Source organism: Chroicocephalus ridibundus, chromosome 2 (assembly GCF_963924245.1).
Source record: "Chroicocephalus ridibundus chromosome 2, bChrRid1.1, whole genome shotgun sequence".
Lineage (NCBI taxonomy): Eukaryota > Metazoa > Chordata > Aves > Charadriiformes > Laridae > Chroicocephalus > Chroicocephalus ridibundus.
In genome coordinates this window covers 1,185,510-1,207,586 of record NC_086285.1, presented here as the reverse complement: position 1 = coordinate 1,207,586, position 22,077 = coordinate 1,185,510, and the positions used below count along the sequence as shown (strand labels likewise).

General features: G+C 53.3%; 1 protein-coding gene across 3 annotated transcripts; it reads right to left on the bottom strand.

Moving 5' to 3' along the window:
* Nucleotides 1–334: 334 nt before the first annotated feature.
* On the bottom strand, nucleotides 335–21,199 carry ELP6 (elongator acetyltransferase complex subunit 6). Of its 3 annotated transcripts, none has more exons than XM_063323840.1 (7): nucleotides 21,074–21,193; nucleotides 16,360–16,438; nucleotides 14,703–14,773; nucleotides 5,238–5,368; nucleotides 3,409–3,601; nucleotides 1,901–2,047; nucleotides 335–1,048 (listed from the first exon to the last, which is right to left on the bottom strand). In XM_063323840.1, the coding sequence occupies exons 1-7, from the start codon at nucleotides 21,125–21,127 to the stop codon at nucleotides 920–922; spliced, it is 804 nt and encodes a 267-aa protein (XP_063179910.1). In that variant the 5' UTR covers nucleotides 21,128–21,193; the 3' UTR covers nucleotides 335–919. The 3 variants fall into 3 exon arrangements, with proteins under 3 accessions (XP_063179910.1, XP_063179909.1, XP_063179911.1); XM_063323839.1 differs by lacking the exon at nucleotides 21,074–21,193 and adding an exon at nucleotides 16,898–17,027; XM_063323841.1 differs by lacking the exons at nucleotides 14,703–14,773; nucleotides 16,360–16,438 and having other exon boundaries at nucleotides 21,074–21,199.
* Nucleotides 21,200–22,077: the final 878 nt, after the last annotated feature.

Below are 22,077 nucleotides of genomic sequence, written 5' to 3'. Positions count from 1 at the left end.
CCCAGGCTCGGGAGATGCCTGTTTCTCTCCCCTGCCAAGGAGCCTGTGGGGAGTGGTTCCTGTACAGAGATCCACGGTTACCTCATGACTGCACCCTTATCTAATTAAAATTAGTCATTAGTCCCCAGTAGTGCTTCAATACAGGCAGGTGATATAACTGCTAGTAATGACGTGTGATCGGAAAGCAGTGGCTGAGACAGAGGCTTGTGTACCAGCATCTGTCTGTCGCCCGAAGCCAAGGACACGCTTGGGAAGCCACACGCTAAACAGACACACACGGGCACGGTGGTTTCACGTGAAAAGAGGGAAAATAACAAAACGAAGCAAGGGATCCACCAAGCAAAGCAGCCTTTAGGTCTTACAGCAGCACGGTGAAGGACTATACACGTAGCTATAGCTTTTTTTTAATTCTGTGGAAGCTAGGAGTTGAGCAAATCTCTTCTGTGCTAGAGCCGGCAGAAAGGTAAGAATTGCAACACGCTCCCAGACCATCCCTGCCTCCACCCGCTCTGTGTCATCTCGTTTAATGCCAGCGGGAGGGTGGGGCGATCCCTCCACCAAGCAGCGCCTGGCACTGCCTGTGCCATAACACAGGAAAAGGTGAGGCACGCCCAGGCCGCGGGGCATCCCCCCTGCTTGTATTTACACGCTCTGAGGGCCATTCTTGCAAGTTTTTGCTCTTCCTCTTGGCCGGAGTAGGTTGGGAACGGGGTGGGAAGACAAAAGGATGCGGCAAGCTCTGGGCAGGCTAATCCCCTCATTGGCATGCAGTTCACCACACGTTTAAGCTTCCCTCCTGGGCCAGTTTGCTGCACCACTCCTGGAAGGCGCTGGTGACGCAGCCAGGCTGGTTTGGTGGCACGTCCAGACTAGAGGTACTGGCCTCCGCGTTGCTCTCTCAGCGCTGTGCAGTATCATATCACAGGACTGCAGCTGACAGCCCCCTAGCAAAAAAGGTGACATTCTTGTCCTGGATCTTATACTGGTAGATCTGGACGTGATCCTGCTCCGCTGTCAGCTCCAAGGACACTCTCCTAATTATTTTAATCTGCAAAGGGAAAGGAACAGGAATATCATCCCTTTGGCTGCCTCAGTCACAGCATCTTCACCCCGTGCACCTCTTGCTGGTGTGCAGGGAAATGGGATCACTGATAAAAAACCATCAGACAGCTGCCGTCCCTTTGGTGGCAGCCTGATGACAGACCACCAGGCCACAGCGACCCAGCTGCCCTCCCAGCCGAGAAGAGATCATGAGAAGCCAAGCTGAGATCCACGAACAGGATAGTTTGGGGAAGCTTCCCAGAAACTTGTAGTGACAGGACGAGGGGGAAGGGTTTTACACTGCAAGAGGGGAGACTGAGATGAGATGTGAGGCAGAAATTGTTGGCTGTGAGGGGGGTGAGCCCCTGGCCCAGGTTGCCCAGAGAAGCTGTGGCTGCCCCATCCCTGGAGGGGTTCCAGGGCAGGTTGGACGGGGCTTGGAGCAACCTGGGCTGGTGGGAGGTGTCCCTGCCCAGGGCAGGGGGGTTAGAACTAGATGATGTTTAAAGTCCCTTCCAACCCAAACCATTCTGTGATTCTAACTAGATATCCCTCTGCTGTCACCCTGGGACCTGCGCTGCAGCTGCCGTATAAATCTCCTTCCAGCTTCCAGGGGTGGGGGAGTCCCCAGGCAGCAGGATGTCCCTGCGCATCCCCGCAGGTCACAGCCGGGTGGCTCCAGTAGATCTGGTGACCACAGCAAGGCTGCTTGTTAGTCCTTAGCCATGATGCAGACCAGGCTGGTCCCGGGCCAGCTCCCGTGGGTCAGATGGAGCATGTATCACCCACCCTTGTCCTGCAGGCAGTGCTGGATATGACATTAACATGGGCCACCTCTCCCTGCTCTCCCGTGCGTTACCTGCCCATGAACATCCTTGCAGAAGCCAGTCGCCAGCCCCTCCACCCACAGGATCAGGTCACTGTGATGACACAGGGAGTTGACAACCAGTTCGTTTTCCTCGTCTTCTGAATCCTCGTTGCTGTGAACCAGCACCACGATGTTCCCCTGGAATGAGAGCACCAGGCAGCAGTGAGCCGCTGGCTGATTCCTAATGCTCAGGGTAAGGAAGAGGAGATACCAACGGGAGCTTGCACAAATGCTAAGACATCCCCCAGTATGGCAGCTGGTTCTGAGCTGAAGTCCACCAGGAAAATAAGCAGCAGATACATATATAAAATTCTGAAACAGCTTGCTGGACATATATTGTGTATCCATGTACACATACACACGTATATATGTAATATGCAGCCTAAAAATACATCAAGCCTTTGTTACAAGACAGCTGTCTAGTTAAACCAGTCTGTCAGGCCACACACGTGGCAACTCTCTGAATGAATTCAGAACTGCTAAATAAAGACGCGGCCGAACGGCCGCAGCCGGAGCTGCGATGCGCAAACCTTCACAGCTCTCACAAGGAGCAAAGAGCTCCCCAACGCAACACCAGCTCTATTAAAAATACATCCCTGGAGCCTCTGCCTCAGCCCAGGCAGGTCACCGAGAACTTAAAATAACATGAAATTCCCAGTCAATTAAAATGTACTTTAAAGCTTCAGAACATCCTACACAGAAATAGAAGTGTGTTAGCACAATTTACCATCTTTTTTTAGCTGTTTTGGAGGTAAATATTCTCAGCAAGCATAACATCCTCTGTCAGCATTTACAGCACAAACACCCTGGCACCATATGAAGTGCGGGATAACAAAACTTGACACCGTCTACTTTTATTTCTCACTCAAGCAGAGAGAGAAGTGACCAGGGTGGGGGGATGCTGCAAGGTAAATAGCAAAGGATGGATGTGACTGTAACGATTTTTGGCTGCGATGCTCTCAGAAGTTAGCAAATCGCTGGGGAGCTCTTTGTAGAAGCGCTGCATTATCACCCGCCCTTAGAAACCAGCCAGTGCAACACACAGCAACGCTGGAAACTGGTAGAAGCAGAGACCTGTGTGCGCTCCAAGTGGACTCTCATCTCTGTCCCCTGCGAGACTCATCAGCCCCTCACTACCTTCCTAACTCTTTTCCTTCCCTCCCCTCCCACACCCACAAACCCAGGTGTCAGTAGAGATCTCTGGAGAGCCAGGAGTTCTAATAAACAGTATTTCACGTTTTGGAGCTCTGCTCACAAGTCAGGGTCAGAGAGAACCCTTCTCCTGGAAAACTACTTGCAAATGACCCCACACAGCAACTCCAGGGACTAACACAACTCCTGAGGGCGGCCCTAGAGCAATAATTTGAATTTCTTTGACAGCCAAAGCCTTCTAAAACCTCTTTGTGTGCAGGTGGAAGAAGAAAAGAAAGCTGGGCTTTGCTCCAGAGGCTCTTTTGTACACGTAGGGTACAGGAGGCTGCATGCAGAGGGAGCAGTACCTTCAGCTGGGAGCAGACCGCGACTCTGCAGTAGTGGATGAAGTCCAGCACCGCCACCGGCGTGGCACCCAGGCTGAGCAGGACACTGAGGTCGTCCACCAGCAGCACAGGGCCCTTCCAGGAGTCGCTGCCGGTGGGAGTCAGGGAGGTCCGGACGAAGTCAAACAAGGCTTTGAGGTTGGAAGCGCTCTCACTGGAAGGGAAGAAGGAGGTCTCAAGGGGCTTGGCCCACACATGCATTGTGTGTCCCCGTCCTCAACCACTGACCCAATGTGGGGAATGCCAGCCTGCACCCTCCCTGCGGTCCCCACGGCGGTGACAGTCACCAGGTCCTGGACTTCCCTACAGTCACTTCCCCTTTACTTGCCCGTGTGCGGTGAAACCCTCCTGCCCTGGGTGTTTGGGTGGGAAGGGACCTTTAAAGGTTACCTAGTCCAATCCCCTGCAATAAACAGGGATATCTTCAATTAGATCAGGTTGCTCAGAGCCCCGTCCAGCCTGACCTGGAATGTTTCCAGGGATGGGGCAGCCACAGCTTCTCTGGGCAACCTGGGCCAGGGGCTCACCCCCCTCACAGCAAACAATTTCTGCCTCACATCTCATCGCAATCTCCCCTCTTCCAGTGTAAAACCCTTCCCCCTCGTCCCATGGCTCCCCTCCCCGATCCAGAGTCCCTGCCCAGCTTTCCTGGAGCCCCTTGAGGGACTGGAAGGGGCTGGAAGGTCTCCGCGGAGCCTTCTCTTCTCCAGGCTGAACCCCCCCAGCTCTCTCAGCCTGTCCCTACAGCAGAGGGGCTCCAGCCCTCCCAGCAGCTCCGGGGCCTCCTCTGGCCCCGCTCCAACAGCTCCGTGTCTCTCCTGTGCTGAGGCCCCAGCGCTGGAGGCAGCACTGCAGGGGGGTCTCCCCAGAGTGGAGCAGAGGGGCAGAATCCCCCCCTCACCCGGCTGCCCACGCTGCTGGGGATGCAGCCCAGGCTGTGGGGGGTTTCTGGGCTGCCAGCGCACGTGGCCAGCTCATAGCCAGCTCTTCCCCTCCCAGCACCCCCAAGCCCTTCTCAGCAGGGCTGCTCTCCATCCCTCCATTCCCAGCCTGTGCTGGGACTGGGAGTTGCCCCCACCCAGACGCAGGACCCTGCACTTGGCCTTGTTGGACCTCATAACGTCTGGGTCTCGCCAAAGGCCCATCTACCCCAGCGGCGTGAGTCTGAAACAGCAGAGAGCCAGGAGCACACAGGAACAGAGCAAGCACACGGCCATCCTTGCCCAGAAGCTGCCTGACCCAGTGGTAGCATCTTCCATTTCAACTGCCCTCCGTGGAGTTTTTTCTATCAAATCATCAGGGACATGGAGAAAGGGAAGCGGGAATAAAACCAAAAGCCAGCATGGTTAAAGCAGCATTGTTCTCTTGGATGAGAATAAAACTCGAAGTAATAATAAAAAGGAACAAAACTGCTTAGATGGAGTTTTATTTAACACAAACACATTGAGTGCTGAAATAAATTTTCTCGAGACCTATAACACGCTTGGCAATGACGATGGGGGCAGAAATTGCCCTGAAGTGCTGGAGAAGGGGGACAGAATCTGAGCAGGAGGGAGAGACAGGGCAGGCCAAGCACAGCAATGTGCACGGCGCTGGCATTTCCCTTCACTGAGTGCCCAGCTACCGAGTCCTTGGGCTCCGGAGGGAAGCCCAAAGGGAGCCGGGTCTCAGCCATGGACCTTGCTGCTGCTCTTGGTGTTGGCTGCAGTGGCGGGGGACACGAGAGGGTAAACACTCTGTGCTGGGGACCCTGTTCAGCCCCAGCAGAACCACCAACCGCTCAGGTTTACCTCATAAACTGGAGAGGACTGGGCTGTCCCGACTGCTCCTCCTCCTCTCCAAACAAGAGGTCAAGGCAGGACTTGAGGCCTTCCAAGAAGACAAGCTGTCCCCGCTCTTTGGCAGCTGTCAGACTGACACCCTTGAGAGAGGAAAACGTGACGTTGCAGAGTGAACAGCTTTGGAGGAACGGTGCAAACAGAACCAAGCAGATCGACAGCCAATTTTTATCAGGTCTTATCCAAATGCGTTAACAACATCAGTGCCCCAGTGACTCCTGCACAGGGGGTGGAAGAGGCGGTTCTGTTACACACACCGGTGGACACATTTGCTTTTCTGTATTTTGCCAGGAGGAAAAAAAACCAAAACACTGATATGGGGGGCTCAAACATTCTGGAATTGCTTTTGGGAAGACAACAGCATTGTTGCACAGGAGAAAAACAGCTTCTTATCCAAAAGCAGGGAGAGGATGGGTACAGACTTCTCCATGCTGCCACAAGGACCCTGCCATGAGCAATTTCTTTGCCCTCCCTTCTTAGGTGCCAAAAGCCTTTTGTTTTCACTATCTCTAAATCATCGCTGTAGCAATGATTCCCCTGCACAACCCACGCGAGGCACAGTCTGGATCTGGAGAAGGCTGTGGGCTGGGCACCCCAACGCTTGCACAACACCCAGGAGAGTGCAGCCTAGCTGGGGCTCCCACGGGAAGCAGCCTCAGCCCCAATTCCCCTTCGGAGAAGGAGGAGGGACCATGACAAATTGCCTGGGGCCACAACTCAAAGGCAATTAGAGATTTCCTGCTCTCAGCCCTGCTTCACGATGAGGCTGACCAAGAGCCACGTGCTGGGCATATCCAGCCCCAACGGAGAAAACCCCGCAAGAATCGCAGCAGTCATGCAGCAGACCCCAGCTGGAGTTCCTGAACGCCTTCCTCATCCTCCTGTCTTCCATCAGCAAGGGCTACTTTCGCCAACCTTTCTACAGTTCCTCAGCTTACGGGTATCTGCATCAGTCCACCTTTCAGGAGAAAATTTAATACCTGTTACTGACATGATCATACAAAGATAGCTCACGCATACAATCTTCAAACCTCAGCCAAACTGTGCGTTCCCCGGCAGGAAGAAGTGCAAATTTGTTCGGCTTTCCAATGTGGGTTGCTTCCCACATTTCACAACGGGACTGTCATCTCTTAAAATGGAACCGAGGCGCATTAACGCCAAGATTCGCAGCGTCTCGGCAGCCTGGAAATAGGGCTATTGTGCAACGCAGCAGGTAGGTGGACAAGATGGCGAGACAGACGGTTTACAAAGAGTTCAGGAAGATTTAGCTCAATGCAGTATTGCTTGACAGGCAGAACCGGCGAGGCAGAGGCCAGGAACCAGAAATAAGGATCCTGCGAAAGCGGTTCCCACATCTCCCAAGAGGAGACAGCCCTTCAGGATGCTGCGAGATTTTGAACCCTCTGAAAAGGTTGTCTGAGCAGGACTGGTCAGAAACAGAGGCGAGTCCTAGGGCAGGAGCAGGAGCCCTTACCTTAAACCAGGACTGGTTTCTGCCGGAACGCTGGAAGAAGCACACACCAGCAGTGATGCTGGCTTTGATCAGGAGGTTTTTAAGCATCGCAGAAAATACAGAATTTTGCTTATTTCCTAAGCAATCGTGCTGGGAGCTGCAGGACACTTGAGCAGAGTCTATTTGAGCTGCCCAGCAAGGAGAAGGATCGTAGCAGCTCTTCCCCCAGGACCTCGAGCACTGAAGAGCGCCGTGCTTGGCACTGTCCCAACACCTTCTTTTGAGAAGACCTTGGAGGTTTTCCAGCATTTCCCAGTCCTCACAACACCCCAAGAGCCACCGCGCTCTCTTTGCTCACACACGAGAGGGAGATGCAGGAAAGCGATGTGTCCGCTTCTGCCGCCTGCTTTCTACCCTTTCTTTTCACCTGCGCAACCTCCCTGTTATTCTGACATGAAAATATAAGTGTCAACATTTTAAACCCCCTTTTTTTTTTTCTCTTTTTCTATTAAAAAAAATAAAAAATAAAGCCACATCTTAAGCATCTGATCAATGAGACAGTTCCCACAAGGGGCTGGGCCCAGCTGCTTTGTGGCATTTTCACCGGAGGACCTCCAGAGAGAAGGTCTGGGTAGATAAGGAAGAGGTCTTTTCCAGGAAGATTACCCCTAAGCTCCTGCAAGGCTTATCAGTTGCCACACATTCAGTGCTAATGAGAGGAAAGACAGATTTCCACTGCTTTCCCTCCCAGCTGAAATGCGAGGGGGAGAGGTCCGTTCATCAGGGCTGCTGCCAGAAAACGCTGTCTACAGCAATTAGGAAACAACGGATCGGAGGCAACGTCTTCTATCATGGCCAGGGGATACTTCGACAAGCGGAGGCTACGCTGGGGCGAAGGCTGTCTGGTATGTCCCCACCTCAGTTCCAGTTTTTAAATCATCCCTGAGCTTGCCCTTCTTTTTCCTGGTCTTCCACACATGCTTCTGGGAGGAAATTAGTCCCACCTGCCACAAAAACTCCGGAAAGGAGAGCCTCAGGCAAGGCACCAGTCAGCACTTTTGGACATAACCCTTTTGTTTTCAAGCACCTTCTCAATGAACAGCATTAACCCGCAAGTGTTGCGGCACACTCTTGCCTCATCTAATCCGCATTGTCTCCTCTCTTTTCCCAGGCAAGCCAGGAGCAGTAATTCCCATGAATGAGACTCTAGAAGAGCATGGACCCTTCGCTCTCCCTGCCATTATCTCCCTGCCACTATCTCCTGCCTGCCATTACCTCCTGCAGGCGGAGGGATTAGGCTTTTCCAGATGATATTTACTCACTAAAACCACACCAGAAAGCAGGGCAGGAACGGAGAGCTAAGGGAAGCCTCTCGGGCAATTGCAAGCACCCACGATGGAAAAATTTGTAGCCAAGGACAGAAGAACCTTTATGTGGCTGGCCAGGAGCGGGGAACGGCCAGCAAATACCTGACGTGCCATAAAGCGGGGCTGGGTTGCACGGCAGCCTCACAAACCTCACCCCCTCCCGAATTTTTGGAGCCCATAGGGCTCGGCACTTGCTGAAATGCTTTGCTACAGCAGTGGCTAAATTCAGTATTAACGTCAATAATTCAGAAACTAATGTTAACTTTGCTTCAGTTGTTTTCTCCTGCACACAGAAGCTCTTTTCAGAGCAGCAAAGAAAAAAGTGTCCCCTCTTTAAAATTTCCAGAAACTTCATGTCGTTACAGCAGGGCCTGCCTGGATGACAGAGAGAAGGGCCACAGCATGAGGAAAGCAGCCAGGGGCAGCGTGCTTGTGGGTCAGACCAGGAATTCAATCCCCTCCATGCCATGAAGTTCCTGGGTAGACCCAGCGAGTTCAGTCTCATTTTCCAACTGGAGAACCAGGTCCCAGAAAGACAGCGTTGGATGGAGACCTGGACTAACCCCACTGCAGCCATTTGCCATAGCAAACCTCTCCGCTTTTCTCCCAGCTAGCAGCCTGCCTGATATAACCTCTGGAAGCAGCATGGGAAGCATCAGGACAGCTCAGAGATGGTGGAAAAGTGCTCAAAATGGCCAACGGCACCTGCCTGACTGTCACAGACACTACACAAGTCCCTGCTGCAGAGCCACAGTGCTGCAGAGCACCCAAACAGCGTGCATCACCAGCCCTGAAAGCTTTCATTATCTCACAGCACCGCGTTCCATTATCGCCGGGAGCACATAGACATTATCTCTGGCAATCTGTCATTTATCGATCAAGCCCAGAAACTCTTCTGTAACAGCAGCTCGGGGTGACTGGAGCTGCGAGCTCCGCAACGGAGCACGATTGTTCTCATCCATCCAGGATGCTGCCAGCCGGGCAGCGTGGCAGCCCACTGGCCTGCCAGCAGTGACATCCCTTCAAACGCATCCGCCGCTGGCCGTTTCATAAAGGAAAGCAAAATATTTGCAGGAGAGAGCTAGTAATGGAGCATGTGAGGCAGCAGTCATTAGCTCAAACAGGGAAAGCAGCCGTGGTACAAAGTGCGATGATCTGTGATCAAGCAACGGGCCAAGGTCTCTTCTCTAGTACAACTACCTGCAGGGGAAAGCAGAGGTGACCAGGCAATGTCCTCTGGTCTGTGATCTCAGCGCTGTGGCAGGGGACAGGGGAGCAGGTGAGAGGGAGACCAAATGTGGACAAATATGTTTTTCCTTTAAAAGAAAACAAACATTGTACAAATGAGGGTGGAAACACCAACCTGGCAAGCTGCCCTGGTGCCATTAGTCTTGCTATGGCCCAGCATGTTCCCTACGAGGTCATGACAAATAACATTAACTGTCCCCTAAAATGAAGTGCAGATCCTCATGAAAAGAGCGGGATTTGCAGAAAAGGAAAAGCATGAAGCCAGTATTGCAGAGCCAGCACAGGCACGAAAAATCCAGGGAAGCTTCTCCCCACGAGTAAAAATACATCACTGCATTTAGCTAACACATAAGGAACTGGTTCTGGACTGGTAAGAACTGGCAACACTGTGGGGAAGCCGCACGTAAGGTTAAGTCTTACTTTAAATATGTATAAGTATTCAGTATATCACCAAACGGCAGGTGCTACAAGGACCAGATCCACAAAACATCGCTGTAAAGGCTATATAACACAACTCTGGCTCCAGGACCCTTCCTCCCAGGCCTGGGACCACCCCATCCCCAGCAGGAACAGGAGCATCACCAAGTTATGAAGCTCTTCCAGCTGCAGTCTTTCGTTAGTGCATAACCTTCTGCTAGGAATGATTATGCATGGGACATTTAACCCATGGATGGGATAACAAAACGCAGGTAGCTGCCCACGAGCCAGATTCTTCCTTCCCCAAGGAACTGGGCTGGACCTCACCACCAAGGAAAAGGAGATGGGAAGGGAACGGCCAGTTGTCTGCTGGAGCAGGCAGCACACCTAGCTGCCTGAAATGGGGGTTTGCTGCAGGCATGCAAATGAAATCCCGGCCGGTCTCCAGCAGAGATTTACAGCAGCAAATTCTTAAGCAAGTCTAAGAGCGAAACTACCCTGCCAAAAAAACTGAGCCTGGTGTGTTCATTTAGGCAAAGAAGGATTAAAGCAAAGACAAGATCTTATGGAAACTCGGAGAAATATAAATGACTGATGTTACGACCTCCAACTCCTCAGAGCTTAGGAGGAATTCACAACAAGCAACCACACGGACACCTGTGAAGTTATAATGTAAGACTGACTCAGGCTTGAAACCAACAGGACAGGGACAGCTCACCGCTGCGGGCAAATGTAATCGCTTCTCTGAACTCCCCAGGGCAAACAGTATTGTTCTTCTTATCACCTCCCTTCATGTCAGTAACATTTTTGGTGAAGCACCAGACAGCAAATCGTTTCGATTTGCATTGCACGTGTGCTCCAGCTAATCCTCATGTTCTCTCCCTTCTCAGACTCTCCCACGAGGGAGATGACAGCAGCACCTATTAAAAGCACACGCGCAAGCAGTGCACCAGGAAATTTCACCGCATTAGGAAACACACCAAATAAACACGATTCTGCTTTTAGAGCCAGCAAGGATCCCGTATTTAACAGCTGAATCTCCTGCCTACACCGATTGCTATACCCCCTTTCCTGTCCCACTTAGTAAGTTCCCCCCAAGATTTCCTCCTCTCTGCAACACGAAGGGCAGAACTATTCAGTGCTCGCAGAGGCTGGGTTGCTCAGCAGTGGGCAATTTGCTCTGCAGGGAAATCGCAGGTTGAGTATCTGCCTGTGAGTTACAGCTCCACAGGGAAACGCTTCGTTTCCTCAGTCCATTTTATTTAGCTTAGGTCTGAGCCCTCAGACCACTGATCTCCCTTTAAAAAGTGAAAAACGAGCAGTAAATAAAATGGAGTTGTTTAGCAAGCACCGAAACTCAACCCACATTTACAGTGGGGAATTATTGAAACACGTGGTTCTTCAACACCGGGAAGTCTTTATAAGCAGCAGCACTGCTGGGATTTCCAGCAGAACGAGAGGAAGGAGGACCAATGCAAGCCTTCCTCCCTTCGGCCCTGGAAGGTCACCTGGAATTCCCAACCGGAACATTTCGCATCTCATCATTGTACAAAAAGCTCAGAGATCAGTTTAAAGCCAGAGCTCAGACTGATTTGCTGACACTGGGAATGACCACGTTTACTTTTTTCCTCTATTTCCTCGTTTCAGGGTACACATAATCCTCGCCTGACTCACCACGGGAAGGAAATCCCTAAGAACATATTCAATGCTTGTGGCTCCTCAGACAGCTCAAACTGATGGCTTGGCCCAGAGGCCAAAAGAGGCATAGAATCATAGAACCATAGGGTGGGAAGGGACCTCTGGACATCATCTAGTCCAACCCCCTGCCAGAGCAGGGTCACCCACAGCAGGTGGCACAGGAACGCGTCCAGGTGGGTTTGGGATGTCTCCAGAGTTGGAGACTCCCCCACCTCTCTGGGCAGCCTGTGCCAGGGCTCTGCCACCCTCAGGGGAAAGAAGTTCCGCCTCATGTTGAGATGGAACTTCCTATGGTCAAGTTTGTGCCCCTTACCTCTTGTCCTGTCACTGGGCACCACTGAGAAGAGCCTGGCCCCATCCTCCTGACACCCCCCCTTTCAGTATTTATAAGTGTTGATAAGGTCCCCCCTCAGCCATCTTTTTTCTAGACTGAAGAGACCCAAATCCCTCAGCCTTTCTCCATCAGAGAGGTGTTCCAGTCCCCTCATCATCTTGGTAGCTCTCTGCTGTCCCCTCTCCAGCAGTTCGCTGTCCTTCTTGAACCCGGGAGCCCAGAACTGGACACAGTGCTCCAGGTGCAGCCTCACCAAGGCAGAGCAGAGGGGGAGGATGACCTCCCTCCACCTGCCGGCCACGCTCTTCTTGATGCCCCCCAGGATGCCATTGGCCTTCTTGGCCACAAGGGCCCATTGCTGGCTCATGGGCATCCTGTTGTCCACCAGGAGTCACAGGTCTCTTTCCACTGAGCTGCTCTCCAACAGGTCACCCCCAACCTGTCGTGGTGCGGGGGGTTATTCCTCCCCAGGTGCAGCACCCGACACTTGCCCTTGTTGAATTTCATAAGGTTCCTCTCTGCCCAACTCTCCAGCCTGTCCAGGTCTCTCTGGATGGTGGCACAGCCTTCCGGTGTGTCAGCCACCCCTCCCAGCTTTGTGTCATCGGCAAACTTGCTGAGGGTGCACTCTATCCCCCCATCCAGGTCATTGATGAATATATTGAAGAGGATTGGACCCAGTACTGACCCCTGGGGAGCACCACTCATCACTGACCTCCAACTAGACTCTGTGCCCCTAATCACAACCCTCTGAGCTCTGTCTTTCAACCAGTTATCTATCCACCTTACTGTCCATTCATCAAGCTCACTCTTCCTAAGCTTCCCAATGAGGATGCTGTGGGAGACCGTGTCAAATGCTTTGCTTAAGTCAAGGTAGACCACATCCACTGCCCTCCCCTCATCTATCCATCCAGTCATGCCATCATAGAAGGCTATCAGATTAGTCAGACATGATTTCCCCTTGGTGAATCCATGCTGAGTACTTCTGATAGCTTTCTTTTCCTCCACATGCCTTGAGATGACGCCCAGAACGAGCTGTTCCATCATCTTTCCAGGGATGGAGGTGACGCTGACCGGCCTGTAGTTCCCCGGTTCCTCCTTCTTGCCTTTTTTGAAGACTGGAGCGACGTTGGCTTTCCTCCAGTCCTCAGTCACCTTGCCTGTTCTCCAGGACCTTTCAAAGATGATGGAGAGCAGCCCAGCAATGACTTCCGCCAGCTCCCTCAGCACTCTCAGGTGCATCCCATCGGGGCCCATGGACTTGTGAATATCTAAATTATCTAATTGATCCCTCACTCGATCCTCCTCAACCCAAAGGAAGTCATCTTCTTTTCCCATTACTTCCCCCAATGCCTGGGACTCCTGAGGGCTGGGCCGAGCAGTAAAGACCGAAGCAAAGAACGCATTCAGTAACTCCGCCTTCTCTGCATCCTCCATCACCATGGCTCCTGTTTCATTCAACAGTGGCCCACAACTTCTCTGGTCTTCCTTTTGCTTCCAATATACTTGTAGAAGCCCTTCCTGTTGAGCTTGACATCAGGTGTCCTTCTGAATCTACACGTGATTCTGCCACTTCATCACAACATAACCACAGGACAGAGGACAAAGTCACCTCAGGAGTTCCTGCGCCGTACAGCCAGTGCATCCTGCAGGTGTACAGAGAGGCCCTAGGGACACAGGCACCATGGCATTTTATTCCCCGAAGCACTGATACAACTACATCTACCAGCCTGGGCCTGTCTGGGGAATGCTGATCTCCAGAAAACATTTCTAAACACAAAGAAAACCAGCAGCCATCCAGCTCTCTGCCCTCACTGGGGCAGAGCCCAGTGGGGCTCTTGTAGTGAGCCTCAGAGCCAGGTTTTTGCCCTATATCACATCCCTTCTACAGCAAGAATCATAGATCATTTGGGTTGGAAGGGACCTTAAAGACATCCAGTGCCACCTCCTGCCCTGGGCAGGGACACCTCCCACCAGCCCAGGTTGCTCCAAGCCCCGTCCAACCTGCCCTTGAACCCCTCCAGGGATGGGGCAGCCACAGCTGCTCTGGGCAACCTGGGCCAGGGGCTCACCACCCTCACAGCAAAGAATGTCTTCCTGATATCTAAACCTACCCTCTTTCAGTAGGCACCGCCCTCCATCCCCATCATTAATTAAGGTGTTAATGGGACAGGATCCCAATACTGACCACCAGCTGGACCTGGTGGCACTGGTCACTGCCCTGATTCCTGGCCCAGAGCTGCCCCTCCTTTGCCATCTGCAGGACTCTGGGTTCATATCATGGAATCACAGAATGGTTTAGGTTGGAAGGGACCTTAAAGACCATCCAGTCCCATCCCTTGCCCTGGGCAGGGACACCTCCCACCAGCCCAGATTGCTCCAAGCCCCGTCTGTCCAACCTGCCCTTGAACCCCTCCAGGGATGGGGCAGCCACAGCTTCTCTGGGCAACCTGGGCCAGGGGCTCACCACCCTCACAGCAAACAATTTCTGCCTCACATCTCATCTCAATCTCCCCTCTGTCAGTGGAAAACCCTTCCCCCTCGTCCCATGGCTCCCCTCCCTGCTCCAGAGTCCCTCCCCAGCTTTCCTGGAGCCCCTTGAGGGACTGGCAGGGTCTGGAAGGTCTCCCCGGAGCCTTCTCCAGGCTGAACCCCCCCAGCTCTCTCAGCCTGTCCCCACAGCAGAGGGGCTCCAGCCCTCCCAGCATCTCTGAGGCCTCCTCTGGCCACACTCCAACAAGTGCTCTCCATCCCCTGCCACAGGAGCGCCAATCCTGACTGTCCTTGTCAAGATCTGTAAACATTTGCTCACATGCAATTCCCGTTCCCCGTTCTCATTCCTTTCCACCCGACAGAAACTCCCTGGACCTGTAATTATTAACCTACGCCAAGAGACTTACCAGTTTCTGTGCTACGATGTTGTAGTGACTGAAGGACTGGAGCAGGGCCACAAAGCAAACCTTACAGCCAGCTGGGCGAGAAGACAAAAAGACACGTTATCATTTCAATTTTGCAAGCTGCCATTACCAAAGCACATAAATCACAGCAGCCAGGCTACAAATCTGTCTGGAAAGACCTTGAAGTGAGACAGGTCTAGGCAGCCCCTCGCTCGTGGCTGGGCTTTCAATTTCCAGCTTTCTATAGGAATTCCACAATAGGGAAAATGTTAGTCAGTTTAAAAAGAAAGGGAGAGAACCAGAAAAAGATGACATAAAAAAAGTCAGAGGCCCCTTTTCTGTCTCATGCCACCCTGCCCGGGGATCTCCTGGCACTGTTTGCTGGTATTACTGCAAGGAGGCCAATGGCCGACCGTGACACAAACTACTGAAACCACTGACATGCCAAAAATCCCAGTTTTGGCTCTCGTAGGGTGAGTGACCTTGACTTGAAAAACACACAGAACAAGCAATTTTTGCCAAAGACACCTCACTAAAATATGATTTTGGAAAACCCAGCATGTGACAACATGGCCTCATGGTTTGGGTATGAAAAAAGTATTTGTTTCTCCCTGCCAGAGAGCAGGACGTGGACTTCAAGTTGAACAAGTCAGTGGCCCCAGCTGAGCCTTCACTGACCCCTCTGGAGCTCCCAAAGGTTTTGAGCTCCAAGCCGGAGCTGCTACAGAGAGCAAGCGGCACCCAGGCCCTGCTGTGGAAATGAGAAGGTGACAGCAAATTCACCTGCCCTGAGATGCATTAATGATCCCAAAGGGCTCCGTACCCACACGGGACGGTGATACTTTTCACAGACAGACAGGCAGCCCCATGCGGCAACTCCCAGGACAGTGTTAACAGAGCCGTGGGAACACGGGCAGACCCTGCGGCAGTGCCTCGGCAGGGCTGTCCCTCTGAACCATCCACACTGTTAATAACCTGCTCTCCATGGTCTTTCCTGCAGCTGTTCCATTAAGTAAAACAATTTTTTTTTTAAATGGGGTAAAGCCCTAGGTGAGGAAGTGGCAGTTACAGGGCACAGGATGCACTCAGCTCCACCACCATTAGCACGCTGAGCTAAGTTTCAAGTCTGATAGGTACCAGATTTGCTGGGCCAGCTGCTTTGCCAGCAGAAAGCTGGAGTCCATGAATCCAGCATCCGCTCTGCAAGGGCTGGTAGGTTACTCACGGGTGAAACTGTTAGCAAAAAAGCAATTAGGCAACTTGCCAGGCTCTTTGTTTGTTTCTTTACTCCCTACTAGCTTATCTGTTTGTTACGTGTTGCTGATATTTTTAATTACATTATAAAACACCTAGCCAGTGAAGGGATTACAGTCAACAACTCACTGCCAGATGCCCATTCAACTTACAATGTTGACTACACTAATGATGAAACAAGGTGCACAGACATTATGGGATGCACCCAAGAGTATAGAACAAGTCCCAAGAACAAGTCAGGACTGGGATCCCTCAATGCTGACCCCAAAGCTTTGCGCTAATTCGAGGATGCCTCACGCTCTACAAAAACAGTCTCTGCTCACACAGAAACACTTTACGCTGAAGCAACCCCCAAGGAGCAGGCAAAGGCAAAGCCTTGCCTTGGAGAATCCTGCTGCTGACACACCTCTGAGATAGAAGGAGAGGAAATGGTGCACCAGGAAGCTGCCATCTGTTCTGGTGTCTCGCAGCAGCGTGAATTTACCCTGAAAAAGAAGAAGCAAACATCACTTAACAGAGGAAGATGAGAGCACAAACTGCTCATGGTTCCATCTTGGTAGACAAGATGTCTGGTTCAGGCTAGGGGAAACTCTGCAGGCATCAGTCAGGGAACGAAGAGGGCATGGAACGCTCCAGCCACCCATTCACAAAGGGATGTCAGCGCTTCCTCCAGACACAGCCCACGGGGAGGCCGCAGAAGATGCTGAGTTCACTGCTTTCTGAAAGATGTGCCCACCAGCTAAAAGCTCTTGCGCTAGACCGAGACCCCAGCCGGACCCCCACACTCTGTGCCCATCAAGAGCCACCTCCTCATATGGAAACACCTGGCTGCTGCAGAGGACACCAACGAGCAGCTTCCCAGTGCCAACACATCCAGAGCACAGAAGTATTCGTGCCCCTGGTGCTGGACACCATCGTCATGGGTGGCTGTGAGCAATTTCCACCTCCCAGCAATGTCCTCCTCTCCTCCAATTCACAGCCATCTTCTGTCTACTCCGAGTGGCACAGATGGTAGGGGGACAACAGCCACCCACTCTGTTTCCAGTCCATTCTCCCACTGCCGTGGCTAGCATCGCCCGTGTGCTTAAAATGCCAGCCCCTGCTTCTCCTGTCCCCAAACGGCCCTCCCTGCCCTTTGTTCCAGGCTTACCTCAAACAGAGCAGAAAACCTTATCATCAGAATTTGTTTACTGGAGCAGAGCTTTCTGCACAAAGTATATACCTTGTTTTGATCATGCAGGAAATTAATTCCGTTCATCAGTGCACGCTTGTTATCAGTACCAGTCTCATCAAGGCATTTGTTTCCATTAAAACCTTAGCCAAGATGTTTCTTTAATCAATAAAAATCATAGACAGGCTGCTTTTAATCACAAAGAACTTATCAATGCTTTTCGGGGTTTTTTTTCCCCCCAATCTATTAGAAGAAAAGAAAAAGCCTTTTGCAGCAACAAGCAATCTACCCATGGGCAATTCACAAGCCATCTATCAGAGTTAACTCCCCAGTGCCTAAAAACGTGTTATAAAGCAGTGCTAATGGAATGGTAAATATTGAACACGTCTGCAGGGAATGCAAAGCAGAAGCCAGGATAGAGAAGCTGCTCTGCCTCAGTCAGAGACAAAGCTCTTTCCCACCTAAAAGAAGGGTTTATGCCTTTGTGGACATTACAATAACAGGAGGCGCCACCCCGGTGAGGACCTCACCAAGATGTATCTTCCAAGGCTAAGGCTGGAGGAGTCTCTGGGTTCAAACAACACAAGCTCAAATGTTCAGAGGTTTAGCTTCTGCACGACTCCATCCCCTTCAACTCCCCTCTTCCCTGCAACAGCGCTCTGCCACAGCAGCCTGAATGCCACCCCACGTCCCCTCCCTCGCCTGCCAGCTCTCGAAAGGTTCTCTCCTTTGCTCCCACACATGCTGCGCAGAAAACGGCAGGATCTTATCATTCAGAGCATACATTATTTTGCTTCTTCAAACCTTACAGTTATCCACCCTTAAATCCTGCCAACCCTCACTTCACTGTCATGCTGCAGCAAGAAGCTGCTCAAAACTCTTTAATTTCTTCTTCAAGACAGCACTCAAAACTCTTCATTTCTGACACTTAGATGTCCAGCTAGCCAGGGGTGGAAATGGCCAAACCATACAGCTTGAAAGCACAACTGGTGGAAGAAAGGAAGGAAAAAAGGAAGGCTACAGCTCCGGGAAACTCCAGCACCCTGCTTGTGGCCACAGAACTGCTCCAAAGCCTTTACCAATTCCAGAGCACAAATACAGGAATCAGGGTTCAACCACTCATGTCAACACAAGGAGGAAGGCATGCAAAGCCAGCAGGAATCTGCAAGGCTTTCCAAAGTCTGCCAGTCCCTGTGGTCACCGTGTCTTCACACAGGTCCTCTTGCACCTATCCCCACAGACTACGCTTATCAGATTTTTTGGCAGCTGGCTGGAAGCAACCAGTTTCCTGGAGGTCCTGAGGGCGAGTGGTTTCCCGTTGCTGCCAGGCAAGAGGAATTCTCCTGCTGAGGAGCAGGTGAATCCTGGTCCCATCACCAGGACCTTGTTTGCTGGCATGCGGAAAGCCCGCAGCTCCCAAGCCACCACCACAGATACACAGTCCGATTCTCTTCCCCCTTCTGCGCATCCTTCTCAAGCCCAGAAAGAAGCTGCTGGGGATGAAGCGTTCCCAAAGGCGAGGCCTTCTTGTACGACCTTCTCCATCCACCTGCCCCATCCTGTTGCCTCCACACTCTGCTTTCACACTCTCTCCACCTGCAGGCTATGAGGCAGAAACTGGAGCTACTTGTTAGAAACTGCCAAAATCCCTTGGCAGGGCAGCAGCGGGTGTCACAAGCACTCAGCAGTGACATGTCAGATACACCCACACAGGTGGCAGCTTCATCCACCTACCAGCCCTGCAGTGAAGGCATTTGTCAGCACTTTGAAAATGGCACAAGGCAACCACGGAGATGCAGAAATCGGGATAGTGGAGATGGGAAGAAAAGATTTGCAAAGGGCTGATACTTTTTAAGCACAGCGGGACACCGCCTTCCAGACAGCCTTGCCCAGATATCTCAGCACACCCCATGGACTGTGTTTCCCCAGGGGGGGAGCCCAAAACCAGACTGCACAGCTCTGCCCAGTGATCAGTGACACTAAGCACTGCAGAGGGGGACCTGCAAAACAAGAATACTCATGATTTACCACCGGGTTAGTCCATATCGCAGTGTATGAACTCAGTCTCCCAACTCTGGCATCAGGCAACATTGCTGATTCTGGTATCAGCTGTATTCTGGTGCTACACTACTGCCAGACACTGCAACAAAGAGGAATCGGGAGCATGTGGTGGCAGCTCCAAGTCCCTGGCTGATGGTAGAGGAAGACTCAGCTCAAATCCAAGGCCGTTCCTCACAGAGGAGCCTTGGTTCAGCTTCTCTGTCGAGTCCTGCCTGGGCTGCCAAGTCAAAACGCAGGATCTTGAGGCCAAATCTCCTTTCGGTTTTGCTCTGCAGAATTTCTTATTCTCACCAAGGTAAGCCTCCCCCTTCTCTGAAACCACACTTGTGGATGGCAGCATCCCTGCTCATCCCACAGCCCCACCATGAAACCCGCCTTAGAGCCCAGGCTCTGCTCTGCCAACACTCAAACTCCACCAAGGCGTCCTCACTTAGCATTTCACGCGTATTAAAAACCCAGTCATCAACCCACAGGAACCACGGGGACTTGGGAGTTTACACAGCCTCAGCTTATCACAGAATCACAAACTGTTTTGGGTGGGAAGGGACCTTAAAGCCCATCCAGTGGCACCCCCTGCCCTGGGCAGGGACACCTCCCACCACACCACGTTGCTCCAAGCCCCGTCCAACCTGCCCTTGAACCCCTCCAGGGATGGGGCAGCCACAGCTTCTCTGGGCAACCTGGGCCAGGGGCTCACCCCCCTCACAGCCAACAATTTCCTCCTCAGATCTCATCTAAATCTCCCCTCTTCCAGTGTAAAACCCTTCCCCCTCGTCCCATGGCTCCCCTCCCTGCTCCAGAGTCCCTCCCCACCTTTCCTGGAGCCCCCTGAGGGACTGGAAGGGGCTCCAAGGTCTCCCCAGAGCCTTCTCTTCTCCAGGCTGAACCCCCCCAGCTCTCTCAGCCTGTCCCCACAGCAGAGGGGCTCCAGCCCCCCCAGCAGCTCCGGGGCCTCCTCTGGCCCCGCTCCAACAGCTCCGTATCTCTCCTGTGCTGAGGCCCCAGCGCTGGAGGCAGCACTGCAGGGGGGTCTCCCCAGAGCGCAGCAGAGGGGCAGAATCCCCCCCTCGCCCTGCTGCCCACGCTGCTGGGGATGCAGCCCAGGCTGCGGGGGGTTTCTGGGCTGCAAGTGCATGTTGCCAGCTCATAGCACGTCTGTCCTTTACAGAGTGACAGCATTACCACCGAGCCTTAGCCAACAACCTCTACCAGGTTCCTGCCGAGCCTTGTAGGCTTTACAATGAGAGAAGGGGGGAAACTCAAGACTTACAAAATAAATTAGCATCCCAAAAGCGCTTTTATTATCTACGCTAGTAACTATCAGGAAAAACATGGGGTAGTGTGTAACACACACGTATTTCACTACATTTTTACCTGAAGCGCTTCACAGCTCTTACACAGGATGAGGGTATTTAGTTACACCGTGATTTCATTAGCTCAAAAAACTTCACAGATTAACTGAATTCATTTAGTCGCCTGAAGGAAGAGAAACCTCTACAATAACACCACAGGGCCCGGAGGAGCGCTGGGGAGCGGGTTTCACCCCCAGTTTTGCTGCTATTCCCGACCCGTCAGCCACCTCGCAGAGACACAACGGTCCCGCAGGGCTGTGGGGACAAGACCCTGGCTCCTCGCTAGCTCCATGAACCCGGGCCGGGTGAAGGGAAGGGCCAGGAGGCCGTTAAACGCCCCGGGAGAGGCCCACCTGCGGCCGCCATTCCGCACTCCCGCCGCCACCGCCTCAGGAGGCCCCGCCCCTCCCGGCATGCACCGCGGCCGCCGTCCGGACTACAGCTCCCAGCAGGCCCCGCGGCCCGCCACACACACAGCGCCGCCGCCATGGCGGCCCCGCTCCCTTCCTCCCGCCCTCCCTCTCTCTCTCTCTCACCGTCTCCGGTCGCTGCGGGGAGGCGCCCAGCAGCTCGTTCAGCTCCGCGAACATGGCGGACGGGCTGACGGCCGCGGCGGACGGACGGACAGGGTGGAAAAACCCCGGCACTTCCGGGCGGGAAGAACTGCGCATGCGCGGAGCGGGGCCAGAGAGCGCCCCCTGGCGCGGGGTTGGCGGGTGCTTCAGGCCGCTGCTCCCCTCAGTGACATGACGGCGTCTCGGCGGCCGCCTGGGCTCGGCGTGCCCTAGCCGGTCATCCCCGCAGGTCTCCGGGGACGTCTTCACCGCGGCCCGGGCCGCTGAGGCCCGGCCCAGCGCCGCGTCGGCCGCGCTCCCCCTCAGGCAGCCTCGGGGGGGTGAGCAGTGCTGCCGCTTGCCCTCAGCCTGGTGCCCCACCGGGCCCTTCGCCGCTCGGGGAGATCGTCTGGGCAGCGCCTCCCCCCCCCACCCCCAGCCCCTCCTGGTGCTTTGGGTGCTGCAGGGCTTGGCCTTTCGCATGGTGGAGTCCCACGTCAGCCCATCTCGCTGGTATGCCCAGGACTCCTCAGCGGCTCCACTGCCCTCCCATCCCCATCGTTAGTGAAGGTGTTAATGGGACTGAATCCCAGTACTGGCCACCAGCTGGACCTGGTGGCACTGGCCACCGGCCCAGATCTGCCCCCAGTTTGCTAGCTGTAGGACCCCGGGTTCATATCATGGAACCACAGACTGGTTTGGGTTGGAAGGGACTTTAAAGACCATCTCGTTCCAACCACCTGCCCTGGGCAGGGACACCTCCCACCAGCCCAGGTTGCTCCAAGCCCCGTCCAACCTGCCCTTCAACCCCTCCAGGGATGGGGCAGCCACAGCTTCTCTGGGCAACCTGGGCCAGGGGCTCACCCCCTTCACAGCCAAGGATTTCTGCCTCACATCTCATCTCAATCTCCCCTCTGTCAGTGGAAAACCGTTCCCTTCGACCCATGGCTCCCCTCCCCAGCTTTCCTGGAGCCCCTTGAGGGACT